Raw genomic sequence first — 24,314 nt, forward strand, 5'->3', positions numbered from 1 at the left:
CACATGTCATTTTTATGAAAACCTAAACATATTAATATACATATTAAAGTGACTAAACATATTAATACTTAATTTGATTTATATTATTTGTTTTCTTATTTGATTAGGATATTAATAATACTTGATTTATTGAATAATTTATATATTATATGAAAGTGGCACTTGTCAGCATTTTAAAATGCCACATGTCATAATTTTAAGGCACTTCTAAGAGATGTTTCGGCTATATATATATATATATATATATATATATATATATATATATATATATATATATATGCTTTACAAGACCTTGCAAATGCCGGGGCCACTAAGAGATCGACATGTTGTGTTTTGGTGCAAACGAAGCCTATCAAGGGATAATTAGATCCGGAGGAAGAGGATAAACTAAAGGCAGAGATGATGATTATTATTATTATTATTATTATTTTTTTTTTTTTTTTTTTATGTCAGGAAACCTCTCCAAGGTGGGACCCTTCAGACCCAACCCTGCAAAGCAGAGATTATAAAAGCAGGTTGCAGCGGATGTGTCATTTTATCATACCTCTTTTTTCTTTTTCTTTTGCTTTTCTGGTTTGCCTATTATGTTTTGTTCATACGCAATTTCAATGGAACATAATTCAGTCATGTTAGACATACTAGAGAAGATACCACCATATTTACAACACTTGCAGTAGTGTGTATGCATAGAACAATCAGCAGCCAGCGTATCTGCGTATGTATACAACTTTAAAGATTAACAGAAACCCTTATTTAAAAGACTTGAAGATTTTCAACATTTTTAGTACTTACAAGACCACCTTAGAATAAGCCTCTCGAACCATGGAGCTGTCTGTCAATGATCGAATCTCATGAAATATTTATTCACCTTGGCAAGAAATACTATTTGTGGGATGTAAAACCCTTGAACAAGAAGACACCCAAACCAGCAATTGCCAAAGTTAGAATAAGAGGGATGCCCATAGAATCAACACCCATGAATCTGTTTGTCTCATCTCTTCTTCCATGACGTGACCTTTCTCCCCAGTACTCATGCAAAAGATTGCTTAGATTGTCTAATTGGTGCATGATTTGACGTTGTCCCCGGGCAATAACAAGTATCTGTTTACCAAACACCGACAAATAATCAGAACAATCGTTCAACAGAAAGTTTAAACTATTCTGGACAGTCATCTTTATTTGGTATTTGATCAGATGGCAAGGAAATCTAAGTCAGTTTAGATATATTTTAAGCAGAAAGGAAGATAAAGAAAAATTTATAGAGACGAGCAATTTCCTAGATTGTTAAAGCCACTCTTCATCATGAATCAATTCCTCTAACAAACAATGGGTGGTAAGTTAACACAAGTCCTTATTGGATGTTGGCTATTGTTCTCTATCAATTTTCTTCCACGAGTGGAGCACAAAAAACTACCTCAAATGTGCGCTAGCTTAACAACACCGGACTGCTAAAGTTGTCATGCAAATGCTATTATAATCTTATGCTTTTTGTTTGTATGCAAATGAAGAGGCACAAATAAAGATTTCATCCCAAAAGGGTGCTTCACCTTCTTCTATTAGTAAAAATAAATAAACAAATCAATGTCATCTGCATTCATATCCATTCTTCCACAGTAAAAAGAATAGTTTACATGTCATTCTTTTACTGAGTAATGCTCCAAGTATATAAATAAAAAGAGTCAATAATAATTTGACCCAAAAGGTTATTTCACCTACTATTAGCAAACTTAAATTTGATATCATAAGTGTTATTCATTGTCCACATTAAAAAAGTGAGTTTTAAAGTTTTACCCTCAGAGACCCAAAAGGTTATTTCACCTACTATTAGCAAACTTAAATTTGATATCATAAGTGTTCTTCATTGTCCACATGAAAAAAGTGAGTTTTAAAGTTTTACCCTCAGAGAGTAATATGTTCATTACCGCTTTTGCAAAGTCTGTCCTCGTTACATTCATCTCCCAAAACATCTTATCATCTAAACCCAATACAAACTTTTTATTTCTCTATTTTTCGTGAAAATAAAACAGCAAAATGTATCTAAAAAAAAGGAATTACAACATTTTCAGTTAAAAGAGCCACCAACGTGCTTTAAAGATATTGTGCTATATTCAGTATTCTTTGGTTTTTTTTATTGATAGCCTTTTTTTATTTTCTTTTTTGAAAAGTTTGTTTGCCACTTAGCTAATGCATTTTAGTACTAGGCAGCTAAAAAACTCAAAAAAAGAAACTTCATATATACTATGTAACACTACAGTCATAGATCCTTTCCTTCTTTCGGCAACAGAGATGAGATTCATTAGTATACATACCTCTTCCATTACTGGGGACTCCCTAGCCAATTGGGAAGAAGATGAAGAATGGGGCAGTAATGGCCCAGTAGTCAATGAACCATTCCCCAAGCCAGTCCCAAAAAGAGAAATGGGCCCAGAGCCATTGCATGCTTCAGCCTGCAAAGGCAAGTTTTGTTGACTGGCTGAAACTCTCCTGACAGAGATCTTCGAATTCAGCTCTTCAATACGAGATGTAAACTCGTCCATCCTCTCATTCAGTGTGGAAATTTGTTCCGAGAGTTGAGTAATAACTCCCTAAAGGAACTCCAAAAACAAATTGATAGATGAAAACTAATGCCGCATGTAGATGCCATGGCGGCTGTAAAAAGAACAGAACTAGGAAAGAGCAATGAAAGAAACAGAAACCAATTTGGAGGGCTAAAACTTATAAATTTTCACCAATCATGTGGGTGTACGGTGAAAGCATGCCTTGCAACTCTTTTATACTAACAAAAAAAACCATTTATATATAGGGAAATTGAATACAAACTTGCCCCTGCTTCCTTCTATTTTAGTTTCTTGCTAACCAAACAACAAAATGACAAGATTCCACAACCAGACAGTGGAGGGTTCCCACAAAGTGGTTTAGGAAAAGACCGAAATATTAGCATTGGAAAATTTGAAAGGCGAAATACACTCACTTGGTTTGCAAGTGCTGCAGGTGATTCTGGGGTTCTCCCATCAAACCTTCGATTGTTAACAGCAAGCTTTGTGAGCTTTGATAGGTTCTTGTCCCTTTGATTTGAGTATGAGTGTGATATACCTCTGCCCAATATGTAACAGAATATTGTGAGATAACTCGCCAGTCCTCATTTTCCATGAACTTGAAATCATTTTGAGTTTAACTACTATACTGAAAAAGAAAAATTATATAAATAGAATCATATTGGGGAAAACATGTGAGCTTCTAAAAGCATGATACTTTTTTTTATTCAATTTTTTTGTATCATACCATTTCAGATTGCAGATATATAAAACTGTTGCTAGAAATGGACAGTACCGGTTGAGATACTTCATTCTCCTATCTGCAGAGGCTCGAGAAAGGGCTTCTTTAGGGCTTGAAACCAAATCATCGTCTATGCTGAGCTTTGTCTTCAAATCATCTGGCAATGCCTGAAAATTGATCAGATCAGGACTATGCACGAGAAGGTATAGCATGCTAAGCAAAAGAGTCACACCATAACATCATTAACAAGCTTCTCCAGCTGAATTTGTTCTATGTAAGTTCGAGGAACATATGAACCATCCAAACCCAGCTGCTCTGCAATATATTTAACATATAATCGATCTCTTCCCTGCACCTTTATACCAAAAATAGTGAAACTAAATTAGTGCTAAGCTTTGAAAATTCACCTAATAAACCAACAGTGACAAAAATTAACAGATTAGCACAAAAATATCCCATTCTATATACTACTTAACCAATGGCCTTCAACTCTCCAACTGTTACACAAGATATTTTCATTACTGAAGGGTAAAAAAGACCCTAGCGGTAACAGTCAGAAATATTTGATTGTGCGAATGTGAGCCAGCACGTGTGTGTGTGTGTGTGTGTGTGTGTGAGAGAGAGAGAGAGAGAGAGAGAGAGTTACTTAGGATTATTGATCAACATAGCTATGTCAAACACAGGACTTGGAACTTGGATTAGTCAAGTGCTGAGTCAGCCACAAGTCATGAGCTGACAACTATGTACATGTACGTGATACACTACCATCCAAAGAATGGAATAATGTTGCAATGATCAAAGCATTGCAATTATTTTTACTAACAAAAAAAAAGTCAGACTAATCATTGCATGATCATCGGGAACTAAACAAGAGGACCTGACAATAATAAAGAATGGAATTAGTGCAACAGACCCCATATCAATATGAACAAACACATTAAGTAATCAGTATATACCTGAACATATTTGCGATTAAGTTGTTCTAACCAGTCAATTTTCACGCACACCCTGTCATCAGAGAAGACATGACTGCTCCGTTTCAAGATGGTTGCAATTGTATAACCCAAAGCCATGAGCCCTCCAAGAAGGCGCACACTGACTTCAAAAGTGATTCTAGGTGATATAATAAATGGACTATCTGTAACCCATTCCTGCAAACACGAAGCAGAAAAATTCAGAAAACCTAAATTTTCCCACATTTTACAGTCCTCAAAGTTCACTCAGGAAATCTCAATCATGAAGGAAGAACATATCAGAAAACCCAATCTGCCACTGAAGGAAATCACTTTATGCTATTTGATTGCCCATGTTCCCAAATATTGCAGATTCCTAATTTCATTACAGCATACAGTGCCATGCATCAAAATTTGATTATCACACTAAAATGCCCTGCATCTAGCTCCTGAGGTGCAATATTAAACTTTTGCATCAAGATGTCTTGTTTTCATTTTTTCTGCATAGGTCCTTCCAAAAATAGGTCCAAAAGGTTTGCAGAATATCTAATTAAAGGTGACTGCTCACTATTGCAAAATATCAAACAATCCAGGAATTCCTTAGAGTTACGAGCTTATTATCCAGCTATAGTTACTAACTGAATTGCTTAATCCTATTAGTAGGAAGAGGGAGAGATGAACCAATCCTATTAGTAGAAAGAGAGAAAGATGAATACCAGCTATAGTTACTAAACGAACTGCTTAATTTTTTCAAGTAATCTGAAACAAGCAGGATTTGAAAAAGAGGCTTTAGGTATGATTATATGGTATGCTACAAGCTTCCATGACTATGATGATTGCATCTGCTTTACTAGGTGAAGGGATGCATAGGCCATGGAAGTCTGGTACAGATTCTTTATCAATGTACTATTTTTTTTTTTAAGTAATCGAAATATATATCATTAAAAGCGTAAGGCACCCCAGATACACATGAAATATACAAGAGAAAATACCTAGTTATGAGCAAAATTTATCAACGTACTTATACAAGAGGTAAAGGGCATTGCAGCCTGTCTAAAAGTGCAGCAGTTGACTAACACAACTAGCAGCTAGGATGGAAGATACAGTCAAGACCAAAAAGTAGGTAAATAAACAAATAAATTAGGGTGTAGCATCCAATAAATACACTTAAAAGGCTATATAAAGTCTGGAATGTCACCAATTTCACATGATAAGGTGAAACCTAAAATCAAGACCATACAAATAATTTCTTTTTCCTTACCAGAGTTGGAAGGAAATATAAATAGCCCCTTGGAAGTCTCATAGAGATCCATCCTTTAATAATGTAATATTACAAAAGGTGAGGGATTCTTTCAATCATACTACAAGGAGCAATGAAACAGGAAAACCCTAAAAGTAGGGAAATAAATATATAAATTAAGATGTAGAATCTAATACAAGACATTCAAAATGAATATGTGGTCTGAATGACTTGATATGAATACATAAAACCTACAATCAAACCCCTATAATTATATCTTTTATTTCTGATCTCAGATGGAAGCACATATGATATATGTGAAGTCATGGTCATCACAATATCTTCATCATTGACGTAAAAATACTAAATATTATTAATGATTCCTTCAACGCAAATCAAGCATATACTCAAAAAACAAAAGTATCACTTCAATAAAGAAGCTTGGGTTTACAATACTATTGGCCAACCTCGAACATGAGATTGTACTTTCCATCCCTGTTCCTCATCCTTAGATATGATTGACATGCTTCAGGATCTTCCCCTGGTGGTAGAAGATATATGTCATATGTTTCCTCCGTAGTTTCCTTATGTTCTTCAGAAACAACAGCCTTGATTTGATCCACTGTCACTGCCCTTGTTGACTACAATAATAGAATCACACTGCGTAAGAGTTAGATGAAGTAAACAGAATCATGAGGCACTTATAACAGATGAACCATAAAAACTTCGGATTGAGTGAGTAAACCATAGGTTCACCTTTAGTATATAAGTGGGGTTCTGAAATCCACTGAAAGGATTAAATTTGTTGATGATTTTTATATGTGCTGTTTGGAGATCCGGCTCAATAAAAGCTTTGTACATAGGATATACCTGTAAAAAATACATTGAAAAGAACTACCGTAGATGCTATAAACAGATCAGTCAAAGTCCTTAGTTAAAATATTGAACATGAGATCAGTGAAAAGACCGTTTCAGATATTTGATGAATTATCTCTTCAGGCTCTTGGCCAGCACGTTGAATGTCCCGCAAGACCCGTTTGACAAGATCAAAATGAACCCCACCAGTGACAGAGACGCGAAGATCTAGCAAAGGCCGCAATCTTTCACTTAGGGCATAGATGCCTTCAACAATTACAATGCGGGAGGTAGGGACTTCAGCTGTCCTATAAGAAATTGATTGAGTCAAAATTATGAAAGCGCAGTGCTGGACACAGAGAGATGTGATGGGCAAAGCAAAAATTATATGAGGCTATGCATGAATGATCAAAAGAAGCAAAACTCTAAATAACATGGAAGATTTTCTGAACTAGCAGCATCTCATGCATTTCTAGTCATGTATCTTAAGTGGAGATGGCACAGTTCCTAGTCAAGAGCTTTAGGAAAAACAGACTGGAGAGAATACAACCTGTAACCTACGCGAGAGCTAGCTTTGAAATCATATATTGGGACCTGAGCAGGCTTCCCTGCTTTTAAATTGTGTATGTTCTCTAGCAACGTGTCATAATCTGTCAAGCGTGGGTCTGTCACAAAACATAACAACCATTAGTGCTCTACCACAGATTCTTCTCCCACCTTGTTCATTACCTTTAATGATATACAAATAACAATCAGTGGATAAAACCCAAGAAGCAAAACCAAGTTATACATTCAGGAGAACTACAATAAGGGAAAGTGAAAGACATTTGCAACATTTAATAATATGATAAAAAATTATCCCTCTCATGGTCTGCAATATATTTCATTGAAAGTATTTAACAAGCTTTTTCAAGTGGAATGAATCTTAAGTTGTCCTTTGGTATAATGAGAGAATAAAATAAAATCCATCCATTTACCATACAGTTGGCAAAAATGAAAGTAGATGATAGCTAAGGTGCTCTCAAATGTTGAAACCCAATCGAATCAATAGTCCTAACCCAACCAACTAACACCAGTCAATTTCTGATGATTAAAACAACTCAGTCAATTTTTCCATTGGATTGCTAATGCAAATAGAAGACATAACAAAATTGAGATGTTGATTGTAAAAGGCTTTACCACTTCAGATCAAGAGGTTATTAGTAACCATGTCACCCATTTTTACGAATCTCTTTTCACAGAGAGTCTCATTTGGTGGCCAAGGCTAGATGATCTTGATTTTGACATGTTGAATGTTGCTGAGGCCACTAGGTTGGAAGCTCCTTTCGAGGAAAGGGAGGTTTGGGAGGTGGTGAAAGGAATGGATAGGGACAAGGCTCCAGGTCCGGACAGCTTTTCTATGGCGTTCTTTCAGGATTGTTGGGATGTGATCAAGGGGGACATTATGGCGGTCTTTGCGGAGTTCCATGATCGAGGTAGGTTTGAGAAAAGTCTTAATGCCATGTTCATCTCTCTTATTCCGAAGTCTCATGGAGCGACTGATATAAAGGATTTTCGTCCAATTAGCCTTGTGGGAGGGACATACAAAATTATTGTCAAGGTCCTAGCCAATAGAATGAAGAGAGTGATGAACAAGGTAATCTCTAAACCCTAGAATGCTTTTGTTAAAGGCAGGCAAATCTTGGACTCAGTTCTCATCCCCAATGAATGTCTGGATAGTCGTATCAGATTAGGGGAACCCGGCTTATTGTGCAAATTGGATATGGAAAAGGCTTATGATCACATGGATTGGAAGTTTCTTCTCTACTTACTGAGAAGGTGCGGTTTTGGAGAGAAATGGTGTTCCTAGATTGAGCATTGCATCTCGTCCGTGAGATTTTCAGTTTTGATTAATGGTTCTTCATCCGGTTTCTTTGATAATTCACGTGGAGTGAGGCAAGGTGACCCTCTCTCTCCATTCCTGTTTGTCTTGGTCATGGAGGCTTTCAATAGGTTGATCGATGCCTCGATACATAGGGGACTCATCTCTGGGTTTTCAGTGGGAGCTAGAGAAACGGATTAAATTATCATCTCTCACCTTCTCTTTGCTGATGACACTTTGGTTTTTTGTGGGGCAGATCCTACTCAAGTAAGAAATACTAGCGTTGTACTTGTCTGCTTTGACGCTGTCTTTGGGTTAAAGGTGAACTTGGCTAAATCCGTCTTGGTCCCTGTGGGTAGTATGGACAATGCGGACAGGCTGGCTAGTATTTTGGGATGTGGTAGAGCTCCTACGCCGCTGAAGTATTTGGGTCTCCCGTTGGGGGCCTCGTTTAAGGTCAAGGCTATTTGGGAGGATGTGTTGGAGAAATATGCTAGAAGGTTGGCCTCTTGGAAACGCTTGTATTTATCAATGGAGGGGAGGATCACTCTCATAAAGAGCACCTTATCCAATCTTCCCACCTACTTTCTGTCTCTGTTTCCTATTCCGACTTTAGTGGCGAAGCGTATTGAGAAGATTCAACGTGATTTCTTATGGGGTGGGTTGATGAAGAGTTTAATTCCATCTGGTTAGTTGGAATAAGGTCTATTCTCCAATCTCTAAGGAAGGTTTAGGCATTCGGAATTTGCGTTTGATGAATCAAGCTTTATTGGGAAAATGGTTGTGGAGATTTGCTCAGGAGAAAGAGGCTTGGTGGAGAAAGATTCTAGTGGCAAAGTATGGTGCGGTTTGGGGTGGTTGGTGCTCCAGGGTACCCAGAGGATCGCATGGGGTAGGGTTATGGAAGCAAATATGCAAGGGGTGGAGGTCGTTCCAATGCCACATTAGATTTGTCCCTGGTCTTGGGTCCAATATCAGGTTCTGGGAGGATATATGGTGCGGTGACATGTCTCTCAAGGAGGCTTTTCCTGGACTTTTCAATATTGCCACCAAGAAGGATGCGTCTATTGCAGACAATAGGGAATGCTTAAATGGCTCTGTTCAGTAGAATGTTTCCTTCACTCGCAGGGTACATGATTGGGAAGTGGAGGTCTTGGCTTCTTTTTACATGCTATTGTATTCGCATCCAATAGGCGGGGAAGGGGAGGATAGAATAAGGTGGATCTCTTCTCGTAAAGGCAAATTTGAAGTAAGATCTTTTTATAGGATCCTTGCTTCTAAAGACCCCATTCTTTTCCCTTGGAAAAGTATTTTGCGCACCAAGGCTCCCTCGAGAGTGGCCTTCTTTGTTTGGACGGCCGCGCTTGGAAAGATTCTAACTTTGGACAATGTTCGGAAGAGAGGTATTTTTTTTTGATAGGTGATAAATCGTTGTTGCATGTGTGAATCAGATGGAGAATCTGTTGATCATCTCTTTCTTCACTGTGGGGTGGCGCGTACCATGTGGAATGCCATTTTCATTCGGTTTGGTTTGTGTTGGGTTATGCCGGGTAACGTTAAGGAGTTGTTTGCTTCTTGGTAGACAGGTGATAAAACTAGCAGCGCCGTTGTGTGGAAGATGGTTCCTCTATGCCTCTTGTGGTGCATTTGGAACGAGAGAAATGCTAGATGTTTTGAGGACTCATCTACAAATATAGAGGACCTTATTTATTTTTTCTTGTACACCCTTTTCTCTTGGACTGCTGGTTGGCTAACGCCTATAGTGATCAGCTTCCAAGATTTTCTTTTTATGTTGTCTTCTTCTTTCTCTTCCTCTTAGTCGCTCTCTTGTATACTGCCGGTGTGCTAGGGTTGCGCTCCTCTGCGCTCTTAATCTATATATCTTTACTTATAAAAAAAAAAAACAACTCAGTTATGATTTAGGGTTACGGACGACCAACCCAACAATTGTTGGTTTGGATGTAGGTGAACATAACATTACCTATTCATAGGATATATACATATATGCCTTCTTCTTCTTCCTCTTCTTCTTTTCAAAGGAGTTACATTTTCCTCAGTATTTCCTCTCTCAGGGTGTAGGTGAACTTGACATTGCCTCTCTTCTCTCGTCACTGCCAGTGTTCCTAGTTTTGAGATGAAGTGAAGTACTAGAAACAGATTTTTCAGATTTGTGATTTGAAGAGGATAATGTTTTGGGGTGGTGTTGGCGACCTCGGTGTTTGTGTTGTTTGTATTGGTTCTTGGCCTGGAAGTTTAAGTGGTGAATTATAAATGATGGGTTTGTAAAATGTGGCTATGCAGGATTTGAGTGCAGATGGGTTTGGTGAATTGCAGGCAAGGTATTTGGTGAAATGCGACTGTGCAGGTAAGGATTTCAGGCCAAACAGCCCAAAACCAACTGCCTGCTGTCAAAGTCAGTGCGGTTCAGCAACCATACACCAACTTGTACATTCGAGGGGCAGTTTCCGGTGGTTGACACATAAGTTTGGATGTTTCAAAACCAGGGGTTGGTGCTCAACCCTAGTGATTGTCACAAATCCAGGTAAATGAGAGTGGAAGTCACCTTTCCATAAGTTCTTCCAGTGTGAACTGTGGGTACAACACAAACGAGAGATATACACCTTTGATGTCCAGGAGACTACTACTGACTAATATTAGCAATATCTAAGCCACTCAGGATATTGGGAAAGAAGAGTGATGAAAAATGTATTTAAGATCAACCATGCAAATCTTGAATAGGAGTAACTACTTAGGCAAATAGTAATCTGAATAGCCACGGAAAGCTTGGAGATATCCTAAAAAATTCAATTCATATGTTGTATACTTGTTTCTTTGACAATGTTCACTACCTTATGAAGTCCTAACAGTCAACTCTGCCAGTCATTAGGGGGCTTCTCAACTAGATGGAAAAACAATAAAGCATGTTATTGATTTACACTCCGTCATCTTCTCCCAGGGGATGTATGGAATTAAAATGCAATTGCTTACAAGAAAAAATAGTAACTAATGTTTAAAAGCATTCTCAAGAGCATAATCCGTATCAAACACACGCAGATGCCTGATAACTCTGACATAAAACATATAAGGGAAAGAAATTAAAGTTTACCATCAAAGTTGCCATCAATAATTCGACTAGAGTCATTGTAGTTGTCCATTGTTATAACAGCAATGCTGGGCATAAAGCTGAGCACCTTCTCAGTGAACACAGTCTTTCCAGCTCCAGAAGGACCCGCAACTCCTACTAATATTATCCCATCATTCTTTTGAGCCAGTAGCTGGCATGCACGAATTACAATAAAGAAACCTTTCTCAAATGAGAGTGGATCTTGGATTGGGACAATTTCGTAGCGGTCAGAGTCCTTTTTTTTAACCAGTTGGACCTGGTCCCGCAACAGACCAGAGCGTCGCCGAGGTGAATCGGCACCAGAAGAAGGATCTTGAGCCGCCATCTAAAAACCTAATATATATTTTCCAAGCTGAGAAAAGAAAAGAGAGAAAATAATAAGAAGCGTATATAACAAAAAACAGCTAAAATTGAAAATGTGTTTCAATATATGCAAATCAAATGGCAACTAAAATTGGACAAGAGCAACTCCACTCAAGCAGACTAGCTAGAAGGTTCATAATAGGAGCTTTTTTGGTCTCCAGACAACAGTACTGTAGCAAAATGTTAGAAATTTTTTAATCCTTTTTCTCTCTCCCCCTTTCAGTTCTCTTTCCCTCTATCTCTCTCCCTTGCCGTTCCTTTACATCCAAACCATCGTCGTCCTCCATCCTCCACAACAAAATCAAAGTTCCTTAACCGAAACCAAAATCAAAGACGATTGTCTTCATCGGCCCCAAACCATTGTATTCATCCCAAGAGCACATTGAAACCCAATCGTCTTCCATCAACCAAAACATCTCCAATATCAACAGAAGCTTACTCCATGGATTCCATCAATCGAACCACAAATTCTATGAATACTAGCACAAATGCAGAAAATCAAAGAAATTATTATCATTACCCATCACAAATCTTTCTTCAAAACACCAACCCACAACTACCCATACCAAGAAATCAAGAGAAACCCCATGACAAATAGACACTGATGAGAGAGACAAGGTGTAGAGAAAAATTACCTTCTGTTAGCAGAGAAAGAGAGAGACATAGAGAGATAGAGGAGTTCGACGAGATGAGAAGAGAGAGGAAACGAGAGGTATAGAGAAAAAAATCACCATTTGTCGGCAGATAAAGAGAGAGACAGTGGGAAGAGAGGGGTTTGACGAGAGACAGAGGGAGACGTGAGTGGTGATCGAGTGGGATCCGGCTTCTGTGTGTTACCATCTACCGGTAAAAATAACAGATTTTAACTCAGATATTTGTAACCCATGCGACGTTTTGGTGCCGACTGCCTAGCCTAGCAAAAAGGCAATTAATGCCGTTTGTTTTCAAGGCAAAATCAAGCCTAGAATTTGTCCAAGAAGCCCAAGTTGAAGATTTCAATGAAAAACATGTTAAACAAATTTTTGGATTGAGCAAAAATTTTTACTCATACTAAATAATATTAATCCGAACAATTAACAAGCGAGAGGAACTTCTATTTGGGTGCGGCACAATCTCAACCCCTTTGTGCCCCCACCAATAAGAAACTGACACCTAAACATATTATAATAAACCTAAGATTAAGAAAAAAAATACAATCACACTGTATTATACCAAAACTTAAAAAATAATTAATTTTTTTTATAAAAAAAAAAAAAAAATGAAGGGATGGCTCGCTAGCCACCCCCTCCCACTAGGGGTGGCTGACGAGCCACCCGGCTACATTTGGGGTGGCCTGTGCGGCCACCCCATGGCCTAGGGGTGGCTCCTTAGCCACCCTGTGGGCTGGGGGTGGCCTGTGAGCCACCCCCAATGGTGGCTGGCCACCCTAGATAGATTTGAGGGTGGCCGCAGCCAACCCAACCACCACTAGGGGTGGCTTACGGACCACCACTAGGGGTGGCTAGGCCCTAAGGTGGTTGCGCGCCACCCCAAAAGTGGCTAGTGTGGCTTGCCGGCCACCCTGGATTGCCCTCTAAATTTATTTATTTTTTAAAATAATAAAACTTGATATAATAAGGCATGATTGTGTTTTCTTTCTTACTGTGTTCCAAGTTAAGGTGTAAGCTTTTAAATGGTGAGCATAGAAATTAGAGGGTGTACAGAAGTTAGGATAAACATTTTATCATGTTCTTTCTGCAAAAGTGATGTTTTGCAGCATCCAATAGAAGGTGTACACATTTGATAGAATAGGAATAAAAACATTGAATTTTTTCTCTCTCCCACTTCCTCTTCTTCTCTGGTTCATCTTCATCGTAAATTTTATTTCCTCTTCTTCTATTTCTCTCCAACCATTCACCCACCACATCCACGACTGGGTTACGGCAGGCGGCAGCCCTCTCCGGCGGATCCCTTTAAGGCGATAGAATCCCTAAAAGATTAACCTTTTCTCCTATAGGTTTTAGTTTTAAATCAAAAAAAAAAAAAAAGAGTTTTGAGGTTGAATTTGGTAGAAAAGTGGCTTGAGAAGGTAATCCACGGTTGGGTCGTAGGTGTTGCCAGACCCACGGCGTGGGTTTGGCAGGCTCAAGTCTTTTTTTTTTTTCTCACATTTTGATTTTGTATGGTTGTTCTCACTTCTTTTTTTTGTTTCTTCTTAAATTAATGATGTGTCACAATGTAATTTGATGCTGTAAAAGGGCCGGTTTACACTAAGACTTGATAGTAGGGGCCCTCTAGAAGTTATACTCTTAACAATTAGATAAATAGAATACAACAAATATAAATAGAACAATGAAAATATCTCACGAATCTATAGAATCACACAACAATATTAGTTAATAAATCTTAACATAAAGAGTCTTGCTATGCTGCTACCAAATTTTGGATACATATTAAAAGGATAATAATAATAAAAATTTTGTTATTTTTTTTAGTTAAATTTTTATGAGTTAATATTTAGTTTTTAATGCCTTAAAATTTGTTTTTAGATTTAAAACTAAAATCAAGGGGTGGAAGGTTAACCATTTAGGGATGGTATCACCTAAAAGAGATTCGATCATCCTAACTTTGGTGTTAATATCTCAAATTTGGTGTTAATGTCTTAAATTTGGTGCTAATACCTTAAATTTGAATTTTCTTTTAATATCTCTCTTTTTTAATTAAAAAAAAAAGGAAAAAGAAGAGGAGAGATATGTCTATGCTTGGCAGCTGGAAATCTCTATTCTAACATAAAAACTTATAACCAATCACCTATTAACTGACTAACCGAATAATTGAAAGAATCGAAACTATTAATTGCCCGTATGAAATCGAGTAATTAATTAATTTAACTGATATTTACGAATCAAATGACGAAAATGCCCTATCTATACCACCGAAACCCATCCAAATTTATTTTTCCGAAAAATTAGGACCACGTCACGTGATTAGAGCCCATTGCGTTATTCCGCTGACAAAAGTCGCACCGGATTTAAGGGGGTCGTATACATTGCCGAAAGATCACATCGAACTCGATCGGAGTCTCGGTTCCACCTTTGACTCTTTTTTTCTCTCTCTCAAGGGTCAAGCCACTTCACTTCAGCTTAAGCGAGAGAGGGAGAGAGAGAGAGAGAGAGAGAGAGATGGACTTGGAAGGAACTCCTGGTCTCCATGGATACCGCATGCCCGCCGAGTGGGAAACGCATGCAAAGTGTTGGATGGGTTGGCCTGTAAGTACATCTCCGCTTTCACGTGACATGATAATGTTATTCAGGTTCATGGGTCATGAAATTAATGACCTTTTTTTTTTTTTTTTTTTTTTTTCTTTTATTTTGGGCGTTTGGGAAATGGATTCTCAGCTAGGTTCGTGTTGCGCATGAAATCCAATAAATTTTAAATGAGTTTTTGGTCAGTTGTTTTTCTCATGTATATATCTATATTTTTGATGCCTCAATTAGCTTCTATGTATGCCTAATGTATGGTTGTCAGGTTATGTTATGGAAGTAAGATTTTTGTAATACCATTCATATGTTCGATGAATTTTCCTCGATATATTTGTTAATTATCACATGTTCGTCTATTTGGGTTTTGTAGGATTTTATCTTCTCTGGATATAAGTGAATTGTAGAAACTATTTTGTTACATTATGTGCTTGGAGTGCACTGTTACGAACCATATGATATATGATGTTGCTGGGCCTTGTTTGGGATCGCCTTTTGGTGTGCCGGATGCCAAAGAGTGCTTTTGCTTGCATTTCGTGACACCAAGAAGCTCCCCTATCTACATTTGATGACATCAAGTGACCAAGATTGCTTTTACCATCATACAAATGCCCAAACTTCTTCCTTTTTTCTTTTTTATTAAAGAAGCTAAAATTTGGAGCTTCTAAGAAACTGCTCCTTAGGATGTCATTTGCCAGAGATTTGTTAGTGAATAGACCATAGACCAATTCCTATTGGTTTAAATGACTTTGATACCTTCCACAAACAAATATATCAAACCCAGGCCCCAGCTCCCTTGACATGATGAAACTGTTAAAGGATAAATCTCAACAAGGCAGCAGACCTCTCAGCTGCTAACGACCCAGGAGTCCCATATTTCATGCAGGCTGAATGACAGCCTACAACAGACCACAATTCAAGATGATGGACAGCTCAAAATCCCTCAATTCACGCAAACCATGTTTCCTGAACTTCCAGATTTTCTGCAACAAGATACAAGTCCTCTCAATTCCATATTTGGATTTCACTTGTATCACTCACATGATAGCTTTCCTTAAGTGTTTTTCTGTTTATGCACTTCTTTGTAAATCTTCCGTATAGAACTTCTAGCTCCTTTGGTTATAAATATGAATGAACTACTCTGTTGTTGGTAAGTTAACCAAACAGAGATTTCTCAAACTCTTTCAGAAACCACTACCAACTCTTCTAATTGTAGAACTCTGGAAACGGGCCATTAGATCTTGCTTTGTGACTTTGCCATTACTCATTCATGAATAGCATTACTTTCCCAAAGTTCGAATTTGAAATTTTTATTTTAGAAAGTTCTCCCACGCTCATTACACTAGCACTAATAGTTTCAGCAATCATTGTTTGATATTCCAGCTGTGCTACATGTGTGGTTTTGGTTGCATTGTATGTAATCCTGGCATAGCAAAACTCTCTAAGAGCACTAGCAATAAACACCCAACCATTTTCCTTAAATGTAATGAACAAAACTACTTTTTGCTTCCCTATACAAATATACTACACAACAACTTCCCTTAATCTTTCTCAATACCATTCAAATGTTAATTTTTTTTTTTTTTACCTTTTCTTTTCTTTTCTTTATTTTATTTTTATTTCTTTTTTCCTTTCACTGTATCTCTCACTCTCCCTCATTCTGTGTCTCCCTTTCTGTCCTCTATGTAATATCTTCTTGAAAGATCGAGAGCTAAAATCTTACCAATAAGAACATAAGTGTTAGTATATTATTGTCTCGCGAGGTGAGGGTTGGCGTGTGAGTAGGTAAGGGGTGGTTCCCCCGCCCATCTAGTGGCAGGCAGTAGTAGTTCGGTAAGAAGAATGGGGTATCTGGGGTTTTTTTACGTAGAAAAGAAGTCTTTTGAATTCAGGTCAGAAGTGAGAGGGGGTGTTCGCTTGGCGGAAAAAAGTAAGGGTGTTTCTTGGTTGGTGATCATGGCATGGCCAACAGTATTCTGGTTCTTAATGTCTTGGGATTACCTGTCTCACAACGATAAGACCAAGGAGAATTGGAGGACCTTCCGGTTCGGTAACACCGTATATGTGTTACAAAGGTGAAGGAATAACTATGGGAATTTCATGGAGCTCTCAAAATATGGTGGGAGTGGAAGAAGAAGCTTCATTATCATACCAGAGGGAGATGAAGGAATGGGCTGGAAGGAATGTCGAATGCAATTATTATGGCTGAAACAACACCATGAAAAACAATGCTCAAAAGGAACGCATGCGAGTAAGGCTCCGGAGGCAAAGATGGGGAACATAGTAACAGAATCGCAAGGAGTCCATGGAAAAGTGTCTTATGCGGACGTAGTGATGGGTAAGGGGATGGAGGCTGAGCAGAGGATTCCGACTCTGGCCATCTCGCAAAATTTACAAGGTGGCGCTCAACTCGTTGGCGACCATGGTGCTGCAACAGTCAAGGAGAAGCCCATTCAGGAAAGTGTTGAAGACAAGTTGACTGTGGACCATGCTGGAATTAATGAGAAAAGATTTTCGCCGCTCATAACGGAAGGGAATATTATGGCAATTCGAAATATGTTGGTTGCATTTAAGGAGGAAATAAACAGCTGTCTGGAGAAGAATTAAAGTGAGCGTGGCATATTCTTGGGCTGGACAAGGAAATGGGCCTAGAGATGGAGCACCAGCAAGCAAAACCTTGGGCGCACGTCTAGCAGCCCAAGTATCATCAGCAGCCCAAACCAATTGTCAAGAAAACATAATTTCAAAGGAAAACACTGAAGTCCAAGCCACGTTGGCATTGGAAAAACACTGCACGTTGCCGATGCCGGAGCAGCTGTTGGAGAGTCGCTGGAGCTGAATCTTGGCTCAACAGTAACAGATCAAGCCACACAGGCCAATTGCTCTGCGAAACAGAATTGCGATGGTCTCCAGCAGCCTGAAGAATCAGTAGAAGACAACGCAATGGTGCCAGAGAGTGGCCAGAGGTGGGTGCTGGAGTCGAAGTCCACAACGGCAACGATGGCAGATCCCATACTTTTTCCAGAGAAGTCAGTCAAGGCCGACCAGGCCTTTGGGCAGACTCGGGAGCACATAGCGAACAACCCATGGCTTGTGGCGGCAGTCAGAGGTAGCCCAGAAGTGGAGGAAACGCCATAATTGGAGAGAATAGTGTCAAAGTTGGACATTGAGCAGCTTGAGCAAGATATCAATAGGAAGGTTGCACAGGGGAATGAATTGACTAAGGCACTGATGACAATAGGGGCGGAGGGCTGCTACAAATTTTTTTTTTGATAAGTAATAAAAGTTTTATTAAAAAGCGTAAAGGCGCCCCAAGGTACACTGGGAGTATACAATAGGATCACCTAACTAGAAGGAGAAAAACGAAGAAGAAAATCATCATAACTAATCGAAACTGGAAAGACATGCGCAACGGTCCAAAGATACAGAGTTTAAAAGCAAGATGCTAGTATGTCTTTCCAAGTCCCCTCCAAATCCTCAAAGCACCTATTATTCCTTTCCCTCCACAGTCACCAAAAAAAGCATGTAGGCACCATTTTCCATACCGCGGCACTCCCCCTCCTCCTCGAAGACCACCAACAAGCGAGCAAATCCGAAACCCTATTCAGCATCACCCAAGACAACCCAAACAGACCAAAAAAGGTGCTCCACAAAGCATAAGCTACCTCGCAATGAAGGAGAAGATGGTCCATTGTCTCCTCGGTCTTCTTGCACATACAATACTTGTTTGTCACAATCACCCGTCGCTTTTTGAGATTGTCCAAGGTCAAAATTTTACCCAAAGCCGCCGACCACACAAAAAAACTCGCCCTCGGAGGAGCTTGGGTACAATTCGCAAAATAGATGTGAGGGCAAGGAGGAGAAGATGACAGAAGTAGCTTTGAATTCCCTAAGATGTTGGTGGACCCCAATGGACAGCAAGCCAACTGTTTTAAAATGGCCAATAATTTTTGTCTAAGGGGAAAACTCTGTTCATGAAGACAAGCAGCTCACTGGCAAGGAATTGATACAGTTTTGGGATGAAGAAGTGGTGGATTGTGAACCCCTAGCAGTATAAAGGGGGACATGCTGGAGGGTGAGTTGACTCAGGAAGAGACTTGTGAATGGGTTGTGGAAAGAGTGAAAGGTTTTTGCCATGTTGTTGGGTTGTCACTTGAAGGACATGAGGAAGAGATAATGGCGCTGTTCAGAGCAATTGAAGTTGATTGAAAGAACAAAAAAAGTCCTCCTAAGGCGGACATAGTGGTGGCACCTCCATCAACAATGTCCAAAGGTAAACGAGAGTTACAACGACTGTCATGTTTGGTTAATTATGATGGCAAGAAAGAGACTGCAATCAAGGTCAATGGGAAAGGGAGGGGTTCGATGGTTGATTAGTGAAGCCAAGAATTTTGTAGTGGAATGTAAGGGGGCTGAACTTGGAGGAAAAAAGAATGAAGATAAAGGGCCTTCTAGGGGAGTGGAAAGCGGATATTGTGTGCTTACAAGAAACTAAATTGCAGCAAGTTACTAGAGAAGTAGCAAGGAGCTTGTGGGGTTGCCCTCACATGGATTGGTATTATGTAGGGTCACATGGAGCTTCTGGAGGCATTTTGCTGATGTGGGATAAAAGGGTAGTGGAAAGATTGGAGGTTAGTGTGTGGCGTTTCATCATTGCATGCTATTTCCAAAGTGTCAGTGACAACTTTGAATGGGCATTTGCAGGTGTGTATGGTCCCAATAATAATAATGATAGGCAACTACTGTGGGATGAATTGGTCGGCATCATGAGTTGGTGGGAAGTGCCTTGGTGCATTGGTGGAGATTTTAATGCCATTAGATTTCCAAGTGAAAGGGTAGGTGTTACGTGGTATGCAAATCGTATGGAGGAATTTTCTAGTTTCATCTTTGATCAAGGCTTGCTTGACATCCCTTTGGTGGGTGGGCAATATACTTGGTCAAATAACCATTATTGGTCTAGAATTGACAGATTTTTATTATCTCCTGACTGGGAAGAAAAGTTTCTTGATGTGGTTCAACGAAGACTCTAGTGCCTATTGTCGGATCACTCTCCCATCTTACTTGATTGTGGGGAAAGGAAGAGAAGAGGTGGATACTTCAAGTTTGAGAGTATGTGGCTGAAATCTGAGGGGTTTGTGGATCAGGTAAAAATCTGGTGGCAATCTTATCAATTTACTGGGAGTTCCAGCTATGTGCTTGCATGCAAATTAAAATCTTTGAAAGGTGATCTGTGACGATGGAATAATGGGGATTTTGGGCATGTCGGGAAAAGAAAATGTTGCTGGATGACATTAGGAAGCTTGATATTAGTGGGGAAGGTCGTGGGTTGAATGAGAAGGAAAGGAGGAGCAAGGAGGAGTTATCTTTGGAGTTGAAAAGATTATTGTTGTGTGAAGAGATAAGTTGGCGTCAGAAATCTCGGGCACTATGGTTAAGGGAGGGGGACAAGAATACCAAATTTTTTCACAGGATGGCAAACTCAAACAAAAGAAACAATGCCATTGAGTCTTTAATTATCAATGGTTCTTTGTCTTCGGAGGCCACTGATATCAAGACGCACATTGTTCAATTCTATACTTATTCATATACTGAAAGATGTAGGAGGAGGCCGACACCGGATGGTCTATCCTTTCAATCTATTGGTAGCGAGGAAGGGTTGTGGTTAGAAAGGGACTTTGAAGAAAATGAGGTGTTAGAAGTGGTTAAGGAGCTACAAGGAGACAAATCTCCGGGCCCTGATGGCTTTTCATTTGGTTTTGTGCAAACATGTTGGGAAGTAATTAAAGAAGACATTATGGCTGTTTTCCGAGATTTCCACAAGAAGGAAAGGTTTCAGAAAAGTCTAAATGCTACATTCATTGCGCTTATTCCAAAAAAAAGCAGGTGCGGAGGAGTTAAAGGACTTTCGACCTATTAGTTTGGTGGAAATTGTGTATAAATTAATCTCCAAAGTGCTAGATAATTAGTTGAAAAATGTGTTAGATAAGATAATATCGAAGTCTCAAAATACGTATATCAAGAGGAGACAGATTCTAGATTCGGTACTGATAGCAAATGAATGCATTGACAGTCATCTTAGATCTGGAGAATCCGGTTTGTTATGTAAATTGGACTTAGAGAAGGCGTATGATCATGTAAATTGAGAGTTTTTGCTATTCATATTGCAACAAAGTGGGTTTGGGGAAAAATGGAGGAACTGGATAGCGTTCTGCATTTCTACAATCCGATATTCAGTTTTGATTAATGGAGAGCCCTCAGGTTTTTTTAGTAGCTCTCGGGGCATAAGACAAGGGGATCCACTATTTCCTTTTCTATTTGTTATTGTTATGGAGGGGTTGAGTAGGATGATGGAGGCTACAGAAAACAGTAATCTTGTGTTTGGATTTTCTATGGGGATGAGAAACAATCTTGGACTCAGTGTCTCACATTTGCTGTTTGTTGATGATACATTGATCTTCTGCCGTCACAATGAGGATCAACTTAGAAATTTGTGTTGACTGTTTTTAGCTTTGAAGCTGTCTCGGGGCTAAAAGTTAATTTGGCAAAGTCTGAGATTGTTCCAATTGGTGAGGTGGAGAACGTTGATAGGCTGGCAAGAATTTTTGGTTGTAGGGTGGCAAGATTACCCATGAAATACTTAGGTCTTCCTTTGGGGGCGTCTTACAAGTCTACCACCATTTGGAATGACATTGTTGACAAAATGAGAAGGAAATTGGCGGGTTGGAAGAAAATGTATCTATCAAAAGGTGGGAGGCTCATACTGATTAAAAGCACTTTGTCCAACCTCCCCACATGCTTTTTGTCTCTATCTCCTATTCTAGTGAGCGTGACGCACAGTTTGGAGAAAACTACAAAGAGATTTCCTATGGGGTGGACTAAATGAGGAGACTAAATTCCATTTAGTGAAATGGACTAAAATTTTCTCGCTCATGCAAGTTGGAGGTTTGGGCATCTAAAACTTACGCACTTTTAATCTAGCCTTATTGGGTAAATGATTATGGAGATATGCTACGGAAAGGGAGGCATATTGGAGGTTGGTTGTTGAGGGCAAGCATGGGTGCATGAATGGTGGTTGGTGTACCAAAGTGGTGGAGGGTCCTTATGGAGTGGGAGTGTGGAAGCATATTCGGAGAGGATGGGAGGTAGAGTTGGTGATAGCGTTCTTTGGGAAGTTATATACTTTTCGCAGGCGTATGGGAGTAATGGACTGCATGTTGTGGAATCCTTCCAAACGGAATATTTTTGGGGTAAAATCTTTTTTTCGCATGCTCTCTTCTTCGGGAACAGAAACTTCCACTTTTCCATAGAGAAGTATATAGAAAGTCAAAGTTTCATTGCAAGTCAGTTTCTTTGTGTGGACGGCGACTCTAGGAAAGATTTTGACTTTTGACAACTTGCGTAAAAGAGGTATCATTGTGGTGGGATGGTGTTGCATGTGCAAGCAATGTGGTGAGTCTATCAACCATCTTCTCCTTCATTGTGAAGTGGCACGAGTGTTATGGAGTGTAGTACTCACTCTTTTTGATGTCACATGGGTTATGTTTGGAGGGGTGGCAGATTTGTTAGTGTGTTGGCGTGGTCAACTTGGTAATATTTCAGCTAAGGAGGTGTGGCGAATAGCACCATTGTGTCTTATGTGGATCATTTGGCGAGAGCAGAATGCAAGATGCTTTGAAGATCAAGAAAGGTCAATGGAAGAGCTCAAAAAGTTGCTTATTCGAACATTGTTCCATTGGACTGAAGCTTGTAGTGTGCCTAAGATTTCCACCATGTCTCTATTTTTATCTTTATGTTCCTCTTTTTGTCTATAGTGGGGCTTTTTTTTATATACTTCCTGTGTATTAGGGTTGCGCCCCTCTGCGTTTTTCAATGAATTGCTTATTTATCAAAAAAAAAAGTGTTAGTATATTGATTTTCCGAAATCGATTCCAACAGGGATGGGGAATTATTCTTTTTTCTTATTCGTAAATCCCCTTTTTTATCATCCCATCCAAGAGCTTTGTTTTGAGCAATCAAGATCTTGGAGTTTTGAGTTGGAAGCGCTTGGGACAAATAGCAAAGGAATGTACAAAGATGTAAAAAGAAAAGGAATGCAAGGTCTTGAATGATGGCTTGAGCTCAGAGAGAGAGAGAGAGAGAGAGAGAGAGAGAGAGCTTTTTGAGGAAACCCGGGGAAAATGCTTCAACGAAGAAGAAGGAATATGGGGGCGAAAACATGTGAGAGGAGAAATAATATATATATATATATATATATATATATATATATATATATATATATATATTTTTTAATTTTTTAATTTTTTATGATTATAATAAGGCATTGGGTAGTTAAAGTGCTACCCAACCCAATGAGAGCGAGCTTTTTGAGGAAACCCGGGGAAAATGCTTCAATGAAGAAGAAGGAATATGGGGGCGAAAACATGTGAGAGGAGAAATAATTTTTTTATTTTTTATTTTATTTTTTATGATTATAATAAGGCATTGCATAGTTACAGTGTTACCCAATGCATTGGGTAGCACTGTAGCTACTCAAGGGTTTAGGCTGAATTTAGGAAAATTGATGTGGGTAGTTTTTTGTGATTTTTTTTTTGAGATTTTCCCTATATATAGAGGGAAGGGAGTGGGCTATAGGGTGTTTGTTGCTAGTGATTTAAGCCCTTAACTTATATCTATCTAAGCAATTCCATGGCGTGTAGCTTTCAAACGCGGGAGAAAGCGTCCACGGTGTGTGATGACTATGTGCAAGCGCTGATGGGACGAGAGGTTGGTGAGTGTCAGAAGCAATTCCATGCTGGTGTAAGTCTTGAGCTACGGGAATGCAGAGAGACGTTGAATTGGCTGAAAGAAGAAATTGACGTTGGAATTCACAAGTTGGATAGGGCTCTTTTAAGAATGGAGGAAAGTGGGCTTCATCAGGTTGAAGGGGGTGGTGGTTCAGCCCAGGCTGTTGGAGTGAGTGAAAAGCTGGAGAGGAAGACGTGGACTGATGGTCACGGTCCAAGGCCTGGGAGAGGTTTAGGTTTAATTCATTCTGGGGGTGAGGGTAGAGAAGTTAAAGGAAAAGAGTGGGCTGACCGGAATGGCGTTAGGCCCACGAGAGAATTTAAGGTAAAGAGAAAAGTGGTAGTTTATAAGAGGAAATCTGAGTTGGGCTCAGGTCTGGGCCAGGAGGGCCGGGGCAATATGGGATCCAAGGGTGAGAGATCTATTGGTCCCCACCCGTTGAGTATGAAGGGTGGGCTGATGGATCGGCAAAAGGGCTTGACCGGAGATGATGGGGCGTCGTCACCGGAAGGAGACTCGCGATCGGAAATGAGGTCGCCGGCAGTAGTGGCTGTCCCTGTCGAGGTCCCGGCGGTTGGCGTGGAGGTGCCGGAATTTCCCTCTGACGGAGGTGGGCCGG

The 24,314-nt window shown here is 39.4% G+C and overlaps 2 protein-coding genes across 3 annotated transcripts in view; one reads left to right on the forward strand and one right to left on the reverse strand.

The window, feature by feature from the left end:
• Positions 1 to 636: 636 nt before the first annotated feature.
• LOC132183878 (inorganic pyrophosphatase TTM1) lies at positions 637 to 12,547 on the reverse strand. The gene is made up of 12 exons (XM_059597341.2): positions 12,308 to 12,547; positions 11,292 to 11,661; positions 6,875 to 6,989; positions 6,437 to 6,632; positions 6,226 to 6,339; positions 5,937 to 6,110; positions 4,233 to 4,427; positions 3,509 to 3,631; positions 3,331 to 3,443; positions 2,972 to 3,095; positions 2,310 to 2,585; positions 637 to 1,101 (listed from the first exon to the last, which is right to left on the reverse strand). The coding sequence occupies exons 2-12, from the start codon at positions 11,632 to 11,634 to the stop codon at positions 883 to 885; spliced, it is 1,992 nt and encodes a 663-aa protein (XP_059453324.1). The 5' UTR covers positions 11,635 to 11,661; positions 12,308 to 12,547; the 3' UTR covers positions 637 to 882.
• Positions 12,548 to 14,670: 2,123 nt separating this feature from the next.
• EMB1873 (porphyromonas-type peptidyl-arginine deiminase family protein) overlaps positions 14,671 to 24,314 on the forward strand; it is a 53,359-nt gene continuing 43,715 nt past the window's right edge. For both annotated transcript variants that reach the window (XM_059598462.2, XM_088518267.1), the window contains exon 1: positions 14,671 to 14,920. In XM_059598462.2, coding sequence (XP_059454445.1) covers positions 14,834 to 14,920 — 87 coding nt within the window. In that variant the 5' untranslated portion in view covers positions 14,671 to 14,833. The remainder of the gene's footprint in view (positions 14,921 to 24,314) is intronic.

The sequence above is a fragment of the Corylus avellana genome, chromosome 7 (assembly GCF_965113065.1).
Source record: "Corylus avellana chromosome 7, dhCorAvel1.hap1.2, whole genome shotgun sequence".
In the NCBI taxonomy this organism is placed as follows: Eukaryota; Viridiplantae; Streptophyta; class Magnoliopsida; order Fagales; family Betulaceae; genus Corylus; species Corylus avellana.

Bases quoted from the DNA above. Each gene is read 5' to 3' on its own strand.
- LOC132183878 (XM_059597341.2), bottom strand. From the start codon at position 11,634: ATGGCGGCTCAAGATCCTTCTTCTGGTGCCGATTCACCTCGGCGACGC. The intron at 6,111-6,225 runs GTGAACCTATGG...CTATTATTGTAG, and splicing joins ACCCCACTTATATACTAAAG to TCAACAAGGGCAGTGACAGT. The intron at 3,096-3,330 runs GTACTGTCCATT...CATATTGGGCAG, and splicing joins AGAATGAAGTATCTCAACCG to AGGTATATCACACTCATACT.